At 36.1% G+C, this 10,181-nt stretch overlaps 1 protein-coding gene across 2 annotated transcripts; it reads right to left on the bottom strand.

Annotated features, from left to right (window-relative positions):
• Window positions 1-633: 633 nt before the first annotated feature.
• Window positions 634-4,592, bottom strand: LOC147858875 (uncharacterized). 2 transcript variants are annotated; one of them, XM_087325324.1, is made up of 11 exons: window positions 4,111-4,592; window positions 3,705-3,994; window positions 3,214-3,351; window positions 2,627-2,716; window positions 2,459-2,542; window positions 2,290-2,352; window positions 1,927-1,962; window positions 1,772-1,846; window positions 1,579-1,653; window positions 1,173-1,232; window positions 634-1,067 (listed from the first exon to the last, which is right to left on the bottom strand). In XM_087325324.1, the coding sequence occupies exons 1-11, from the start codon at window positions 4,352-4,354 to the stop codon at window positions 939-941; spliced, it is 1,284 nt and encodes a 427-aa protein (XP_087181450.1). In that variant the 5' UTR covers window positions 4,355-4,592; the 3' UTR covers window positions 634-938. The 2 variants fall into 2 exon arrangements, 1 of the variants encoding a protein (XP_087181450.1); XR_015530316.1 differs by lacking the exon at window positions 634-1,067 and adding an exon at window positions 1,364-1,473 and having other exon boundaries at window positions 1,176-1,232.
• Window positions 4,593-10,181: the final 5,589 nt, after the last annotated feature.

Here is a 10,181-nt window from a genome sequence, read left to right as displayed (position 1 = left end):
CGACTATGTTCACTTTGTCTAAAACAAGTTTGAGAGTAAGTATCACACTTATACAACACTCTGCCTTTGATCATATTCAACTATACTTTCCACACATCTTCAACCAAACTCAATCCTTGCACAAATATCTCTCACAATCACAATGTGCACTCTCAATTGTAACATTCATTGGTAAAGTTCTTGAACATCGAGAGTCACTACTCACTCTCACATGTATTGCATGATATGTAGTACTTTTGGTCTCAAAGGTCATATTTGACCGCCAAAGACAATAATAGAATCTCCCTCCCTCTCTATCAAGACACAAAGTGACAATATATTTATTTTCAAAAGAAAAAAAAGAGTGTTTGCTAACAACAAAACTATCAATGATTAGTCATAACTACTTCTAGGATGATCCATGGACAAATCCATCATCCACATGAGAAAGTGTAGCCAAGAATCATAACTTAATGGTGATATCTTATCAAATTTGTACATAAATTCATCAAAACACTCTTTCATACATAGGCCAATTCTTCATAATGATTTTACTAATAGTTAGGAAAACAAAAGAAGCCAATTTTGGGTACCTTATAGGAGATCCTGGAAGGCCTACAATGGAAACTATTAAAACGATAATAAAAGATTCCGTTAAAATGAGAAACTGTACAATTTATATTGGACATAAAATTCACATAGTTCTACAATTGATGTGCAGTTTAGTATATCATCAAGATGCAATGAGCGTGACTACAAATTGATGGTGAATATGACAATTCACATCAACAAGATACAATGTCACGACATTGGATAATGAAAATAATAACTCACATAAACAAGATGCACCATGCCTCTAAAACTTTAATTGATAATGAATATGATCATTCACACCAACATATGAAAAGTGACAAAAGATCTCAAGAAAATGAACCCATATCAAAATTGTGGCAATACTCTCATGCCTTTCTCTTCTTGAAGAAAGTATCCTTGGGACCAATTTCACGATCAATTAAGCTCACATTCTCCGCAGTCTTGCTCTCTAGTGCTTTTCTCTTGGCATTGATTACCACAGCATTTTCATCCTCCTTATATAAGAGATAAGGCATAAAAATTGACTGTTGGCTTCAAGTAAATAAAGGATATATCTAGTTACTATGACAATGAAACATATGCATGATACCATCATATACCTTCTCCCATAAGCTACAGTTTTTACACAGAGTGCAAGTCTTTCCTGGTGATCTCACATGCTGCAGAAAAGCACAAAGAAGAAAGATATCAACAATTGCCCATCAAAATCAAATGTAAATGTTCTAAATTCTAGTCTCGCCATAGTATGAACAAGAAAAAGGGATTAAAATAGAAAGTGTCCACATTTTACAGAACAAAACAGAAAGTTTTGATTGGTTACATAGAAACACTTTTGATTCTCTAATGCCCCTTAAATCCTTATGGTTTCTCAGACACTCAGTATATATAGAGAAAATAAATCTGTTAAATTGGTGAGACACCACTAAATAGATTTTAAAATTTTAAGATAAATGTCATTGAAAGCGGTTCTAAGTCAAAAATATTGTGATAGCACTAGGGCTTTACCTCACAAAAATGCGTATAGTTAGTAATTGCTTTCCTGCAAACATAGCACATTGACTGCCCACATCTACAAGTAATCTGTTGCACAACACAAACCACGTTTAATCTCTGTTTCATCTCAACATAATGGTATCCGCATGAAGCCAAAAATAATGTATATTTTCATATATCGACACTGAGAGGATCCATTACATACCTTGTTGCAGCCATCATCTTTTAATAGCTCTGCTTTACAGGATACACATTGTCGAATCACACTATGTGACATGATCTGATTGGAGAAACAATATCGAATACATTAGTACATAACTTTATGAGCCACACTCAAGGTTGGGCATGCCGATCATTTACCTCCTCTATCTCATTGCGGTAACGAATGTCGAATGGCTACGCAAACAAAAAACTGAATCAACATACATTCAACAAGGTAAACAGTAAGTAACCTCATGGAGTTAATATGAATGGTTATGCAGATTTTAAATAGGAATGTGAATTAACCTTTCAAGTTTTCACAATATTTAGCTTATTTTTGCAAAGTTATAACAAATCTAGAGTTAATCTCGCAAATTTTCAAAATATTGAATTTACTTTTGCCAAATACTATTCCTCATTTTATTCTAAAATTTGGAGAATCTTTCAAATTCCTCAATTATAACAATAGGCAAAAGTTCCTACTACCATTTATACAACGATACAAGTTCCAATTGTATATACCTTCTCTACTTCCTCGCATCGTAATGGCAGGTGAGATGGCTCCTTACACTTAATACAAGATTCCTACACAAGAATATAGTTGGTTCAGCTAAAAACATGCCCTAATCTATATTATTATATACACTCTAAAAATATACCTCACGTATAACCAATAATAAGACCATTTTACCTTTTGACAAGAAGGTTGTGGGCACTTGAGCACTGATATGGTTTCATCTACCTCACAGGCAAAATTGCAGGAAGGGCAATAAGCCTGAGAAAAAACTGCGAAAATAATTAAGAAAGCGAGTGACATGCATGAAAAAACTGGGTATAAATGGTGTAGAAAGAGAATTACCAATCCTTGAATTTTAGCTCTGGCAACACAATCACTAGCTTGACGTTCCTCAAATTTGACAAGCAAATCTGCCTGAATCGCACGTTTTATCTGTCAAGACAAACATAAACTAATGACATAAATTCAGAGAAATAAAATGTGGAAGTGTCGTACTTAGACAGATAATCCCGGTTTATAAATATAGATTCTTGCCAGATTCGTACTACATTGATAAATAGAAGTCCAACATATGATTATCCAGCAAGAAATACCTCATGTTTAAATATCTATTTGCATTAGACAAGGGAATAACTATTGATTTATGTTTGATTACTTGTTTACATAAAGACAAATCCATATACAAAATCAGGCTAAATAATACATTTAAATTGTAATGTATTTATAAAATAGAAGATACTTAACTGGTCAGACGATGTTTAATATAAAATTTTGATTTGCAGGTCTAGTTTTCTTTTCTAGGTTTTTGCAATAATGGTCTGTTCATAAAGGCTACAAATGGAATTAATAATCACTGCTTTAATTTGCATACAAAATGATACAAAAATAAATGTAAAATCTCATCATCAAACTATATTACAGAAGCATACCTCTGATAAGGGGATGGATTTATCACATTCTGCCATATCAATACATAGAAGAGGACTGAAAGCTGGAAGACCTCCATATGTCAATTCTTCAACTCTTCTACGCAGGCACATGAAGCAAAACAGATGACCATCTGCACACTGGAAAAGACAGCCTATGAGCTGGAAATAGCTAAGCTTGAGAAACCAACAATATAAAATATTGTATCAATCAAACATAGGATCTAATATCTAAACTCAGGAGCCTATCGTAGGAGACATATTGATTTTATGAAACATAAGGTCTATAATGCAAGAGCCCAATACAATAGCACATAAAATGCATTAAACATGGGGACTAATGTCTAGTAATAACTACACTTAACATATACATTGTAATTAATATGGCAACAAAACTCAATAGTCCACCAAGCTAACATATTAATTGAAGCCAATCAAAAAGTCACAGTAACAACAAAAGTCCACAACTCATTAAATGTTAAATGCAAGCTTACCTGCACCATTTCTTCAAAGGGCATTTCATTACAACAGCAACCACACTCGACATTATTGGATTCTATAATGCTCATAGAAATTGGACTGGTATTCTCCCCATAATCAAGGTCTAACTTACTCATCATTAAAAAAGATGAGTTCTCCAATTCAATTTTCAAGAAACCCAGGTCCCTATTAAAAAGAGGGCATGGAAGATCAGGTTTGTTATGTGGATATGATCTAGGAACCTTCTTAAGCTTCAATCCTGCGTATGGTAGACATTTCTCTGTCCTTACGGTTATTCTTAAACCTGAAGTAATAAAAAAATTTGAAAACCATTTTAATGTTCATTCACAAAGAATGAAATAGATCAATGTTGATGAAAACGCTAATCCACTGGAAGAATGAATCCCTACATAACCTTACCATCATCACGAGGATTCTCCTGTTCTTTATGCATAGCATCAGAGTGTGCCAAAGCAATGGCCATATAAGCAGGTATCAACCTTCCTTTATGCCTTTTGAGAACACAACGAATCTCTGAGATTCTGACTCGACGAAACTCTGAGCTGAGCAGATACATGCACCATTGAGAGTATAAAGAAGGTTTCTGGTATTTCGGAGGAGAATCTATGTCAACCAGATTTATCTCCAAAGGAGCTATTGCCATAGTTGCTCTTCTCACCTCACTATCCTTGCGAAATAGAACCCTGATCTTGTCTTCGCAGTAGATATCCTTAATCTTGTCGCTGTAGAAGAAAGAAAACTAATCCTGTCTCCGGTGAAGAGATCGTAATCCTGAAATTTGGAAGGAAACCATGTTCGTGTCTCTGAAGGGTGCCTGACCCGGATCAGTTTCTTCAGTGGAAACCCTAGTCCAGTCTCTACGCGAAACCCTAATCCAGAGAATGAAAAGAAGAAGAAGAAGAAGAAGAAGAAGAAAGACCACAGACAGAGACAGTTCTTAAGAAACGGCGAGACTCAGGTTCAAATATGTACATAGTTCCATTTCCATTTCTTTTGCTTTTTTGCTTTTTGCTTTTTGCCTTTTGCCTTCAGCTTGCTTTCTGCTGCCTTCTCCTCCTTACTTTTGCTTTTTGCTTTTGAGCCGTTTGCTTCATGTTCAAACTTCAAAATTAAATAGATCCATTTTTTTCATTTCTTGCTTTTTGCCTTTTTGCCTTTTGCCTTCAACTTGCTTTCTGCTGCCTTCTCCTCCTTACTTTTTGCTTTTTGCTTTTTTTGCTTTTCTGCCACCCTGCTTCGTGCTTGCACATCAATCTCCTACTTCACGATCGTTTTTTGAGATGGGTCTCCATTGAAGACCAAAAGAATCGAATAATGTGTGCAAATGGCCATCGAGATGTTGTTTCGGAGAGCCCGAAATCATGTCCAGTCAGAGTAAAATCTACACTGAAAGAAACTGCATGAACAACCGAAACTGCTTTTCCCCAGAAACCCTTTGCCCAAGCAAAAAAAAGAACACGAGCAAAAGTGCCACTTGTGTTCTCTGTATAAATGATTTAGTGGAGTGAATAGGTGTGTACGAAGTGAATGGTTGTTATCTTACATTATCTGTTATCCACGTCATGCACGTCTTGGTCACATGACAAAAGTTATCTTCCTCTTTTCAAGACTCGGCCCAACAATTAGCAAACTCGCTGAGAATCAAGCTCAACACGAGTTTATGGGAAAAAAAACATGATGTGTAGAAAAGTGTGTCAACACACTTTATTTGTAATCTCTGTGAACTATCTAGTTATACCTAGAACTAGATTGTGACATCTAGTTACTTGTTAAGTGTTAGATGTGGTCAAAAAATATTATATATTCTTATGACATAACTATCCTCAAGTGGATGTTTATGGCTAGACTCCACCAACCATATTTTACTTGAGAGTCACTTAAGGACTTGTATGTAAAGCCTACTTGGCACATTGTGTTCTATTGATCATTTTTAGTTGATCAAAAGTTGTTCGCTTCAATGCATAAGTTGTCATTCCCCCTCTTGTATATTTTTCATTTTTGATTGTTTTCTTTGATTCGTTCTCTTCCTCAAACATCCACTCTCACACGCGCATTATGTTTTTGCACACCCAGTCTACAAGAGTTAGCATTCTTTACATGGTGTCAATGCAAGCTCTACCATTGATGTTGCATGAGCAGTTGGAGATGCCATTCCAAATTGGCCATCGTTGTTGTAATGTTGTTGCACGACAAGCGGTGCACGTTGAGGAGAAGAGCTTACAAATTGAGGTAAATCAACATGATGAATGCACAATTGGAGAGCATGGTTCCAAATGAGAAGCTGAACATGCACAACAACGCATCTTGGGAGTACAAGATGCATCAGTACCTAGTCAGGCAAGGTATTTGGAGTTATATCAATGGTGCTCAAGAAATAGCCCTTGATCTCATAAACTCTCACTACACGATGTGGCAGCAAGGTGCCCACCATGTAATGTAATTTCAGCAACAACCAAGAGAAACTCTTTGGGTAAATAGTCTCATTGGAAGGAATCTTTATGGACCAAACAAAGGTGCAAACAATTCTAGAGTGGCTAACACCACAATTTGTACATGATGTCAAATGTTTTTGGGATTTGCAAACTTTACATCAATTCATAATGGATTACTCAAAGATGGTTTTGCCTCTTACACAATTAACATAGAAAAACCAACCATATATAGATTGCGGGTGCAACTAAGGCATTTGAAATCTTGAAACATGTATTCACGTCTACCCTTATTCTACTCCATATTGACCTAGCCAAGCTCTTTATATTAGATGTTGATGCGTTAGATATTGCACTTGAGAGTGTCCTCTCACAAACCAAAGGCAATAAGCAGTTACATCTAGTGGCTTTTCAATCACAAAAAATTGAAGCAATAGAAATTAATCACAAGATTCACGACAATGAGCTTTTGGATATTGTGGACTCTTTCGAGCATTGATGCCATTTATTGGAAGGTTCTCCCCATTTACAATTATCATAATAACCTAACGTATTTCCAAAATGCTTAAGACTTGAATCGTCACCAAGCTCATTGGGCATAATTTCTTATGTGCTTCGATTTATTGATCAAGTATTGCCTTGGAATACGCCAAGGAAAAGTAGATGCTTTATCTCAACATTCTTCCTAAATAACTCCTTGTTTATGGAACTTCTTTTGACCATAAAAAAGAGGCCATCCTTGGTCTTGATCGCTCACAAGTGATGGCAACTAACACCTTTAAGGCACCCATAGATTCCACGCTTATTGATTAAATTTGTATCAATCTTGATGCATATGACATATGAGTTCACACAATATGTCTTGAATCATATCATTCCAGATCATGCTTCTTGTTTAAGGTATGAAGTTCTCATAAAGGTTATAATTAGTTCAATTGGCACAACAATTTACTTTATGTCCTTTATTGTCGTTCACAACTCCTAATTTTACAACATTGCTACCACATGTGGAATGCCCGAACAGTTTGTAGTTTGTATGACTTTGGAACTAGTTTCTAGAACTTATTGGTGGCCACATATTTGTAATCATGTTGAGGATTACATTCATAGTTGAGATCCATGTTCTCACTCCAAGTGTCCTCGACTTCGATCATATGGGTTTCTCTAGCCCTTACCAATTATTTTAGGTCTATGGAAGTCTATCTCTTCGACTTTCATTCGTGATCTTCCATCTTCCAAAGGTTTTGATGTTATTCTTATTATTGTGGATCGGTTCACTGAAATGACACATTTCCTTCAATGCACAAAGACTATCAAGAGTCAAGAGATATGGTTACGCATGAAGTATTTTAACATCATGGTATTCTTGATAACATCATTAGTGATTCGGCATTGTAATCCATGTGAATGATCTAGTGATTCGGCATTGTAATCCATGTGAAATCCTAGTTGGATGACAATTGTAAATGTGATAAAAGAATATTAAATATTCTCATGACGGAATCGTACTCAAGTGGATGTCTATGCGTAGACTACACTAACCACATTTATGTGTGGCAATCCCTTAACGACTTATACATTAGGAAACAAATCCCTCCAAATGGGAAGGAGAGCACGAGCTGGACTGAAGTTTGAGGAACCAATCGGATGAAGGAGAGTGAGCTGGATCTGTTTGATTTGATGTAGAAGCGAGACCGAATCCAGATATGGGGTGGCATCCGGAAAAGGCCATATTTGTAAATAGGTTTTGTTGCGCCTATTTGGGCCAACTTTGTAAATAGCCCTAGAGTTGTATTAGTATAAATACAACTAGGGCAAATCATTATGTTGAATGGACGCATAGTTGATGTTGGTTGTTGCCTCTGTAACTAAGAGAGAGAATGAGAGAGCATAGTATCTATGTAACAGTCTGGTGACGAAGAAAAGAACTCAGGGTAGTTGCCTTGAAGTTTCTTATTGTATTCCTCTTAATCATATAGTGATTTCTTGGAGTTCGTGAACTCCCGTGGTTTTTCGTGTTTTCCACAAAAAATACTTGTGTCTTCTTGTTACTTCTGTCGTTTTCAATCTTTGCACCTGCATACGTATTAACCGGTTGTGGTTGGTCAAATCTTATCATTATATATAACATTCACTTAGCCCATTGTGTTCTATTAATAGTTTTTGGTTGATCGTATAGTTTTCTCCACTGCATAAGTTGTCATCCCATCTCTTATGTCTTTTCCAATTTTTATTGTTTTCTCTACTTCTTTCTCTAGCTCACACATCCACTCTCGCATGCATACTACGCTTTCACACACACCAACTCTATGAGAGTTTGCATTTTTTTTCAAAACCTAATAAGCATCTCCATACGAATGCCCTTGGCTTAAGTGGAAGACAATATACATAAGATTGTTTGCCCGCTTAGAGACCAAGCTAGACATGCATGACCATTTAAGTATATCATGGAAACTATCTGATAAATCAATGATATTCCTATTGTAAAGTTTTCATGCCATAAGATTTTGATACAATGGAATGCATTGTTTGCTTTGTTGGGGGTAGGGGGATTAAAAGGTATGTAGTTGATTCTTAGTTTTTGAAACTGCTTGCGTGCTTTTCTAAATCTTCTAATAGTTTCTTCATCCAAGCTTAGTATATACTCACAATGATCAAACGAGCCATCAAACGCATTGGTCTATCCACTCCATTGTACGATCAATGCAAAAGTCTATCGTTGAGGTATTTGAACAAGACAGGAAGGACATGAAATGTGAAAGCACAAAGTGATACGTGCAATATATACTAGAGTTCAACCAATACTCACACTCACTGCTTATAGATAGATAGATAGATATACATAAGCAATATGCGATTTAGACATTTAGGGCATAAACTTACGTAACGGAGTACACGAGGTCTACATCAATATACATAAGCCCATGCATGCATGTCACATTCTTGGCATTAACATTGGCCGATCTCTCAGATAGTAGTTTTGGGCGGGCAGGCCACCTAACAATCGGCAATGGTTTCGATTCGGTTTGAGAGTGTCAAAACCGAACCGTTTAAAACTTTGGAAACTTGAACCGAACCGAACCAGAAATTGTTAAAACTAAACCGTCAGATAAAAATCCAAACCGTTAAACCATTAAACCGCGAAAACCATGGTTTCGCGGAAAAGGCCATATTTGTAAATAGGTTTTGTTGCGCTTATTTGGGCCAACTTTGTAAATAGCCCTAGAGTTGTATTAGTATAAATACAACTAGGGCAAATCATTATGTTGAATGGACGCATAGTTGATGTTGGTTGTTGCCTCTATAACTAAGAGAGAGTGAGAGAGCATAGTATCTATGTAACCGTCTGGTGACGAAGAAGAACTCAAGGTAGTTGCCTTGAAGTTTCTTATTGTATTCCTCTTAATCATATAGTGATTTCTTGGAGTTCGTGAACTCCTGTGTTTTTTTGCCCTTTCCGGGTTTTCCATGAAAAATATGTGTCTTCGTACTTTCATTTCCGTCTTCTTTTGTCCTTTTCAATCCTTTGCACTTGCATATGCATACGTATTAACCGGTTGTCGCCGGTCGAATCCTTATCGTTATATATAAAGTTCACTTAGCCCATTGTGTTCTATTAATAGTTTTACTTGATTGTATAGTTTTCTCCACTGCATAAATTGTCATCCCATCTCTCATGCATTTTCCATTTTTTATTGTTTTCTCTAATTCTTTCTCTAGCTCACACATTCACTCTCGGCATGCATACTACGCTTTCACACACACCGACTCTACGAGAGTTTGCATTTTTTTCAAAACCTAATAAGCATCTCCATATGAATGCCATTGGCGACAATATACATAAGATTGTTTGCCCGCTTAGAGACCAACCTAGACATGCATGACCTTTTAAGTATATCATGGAAACTATAAGATAAATCAATGATATCCCTATTGAAAAAAATTCATGCCATAAGATTTTGATACAATTGAATGCATTGTTTGCTTTGTTGGGGGTAGGGTGATTAAAAAGTATGTAGTTGATTCTTAGTTTTTGAAACT

Source organism: Azolla caroliniana, unplaced genomic scaffold (assembly GCF_043228905.1).
Source record: "Azolla caroliniana isolate FFs.n. ecotype wild unplaced genomic scaffold, voAzoCaro1.0.p SCAF_10, whole genome shotgun sequence".
NCBI classification, from domain to species: domain Eukaryota; kingdom Viridiplantae; phylum Streptophyta; class Polypodiopsida; order Salviniales; family Salviniaceae; genus Azolla; species Azolla caroliniana.
Note: the sequence above shows the minus strand (reverse complement) of the source record. Positions and strands in the feature narration are given on the sequence as shown.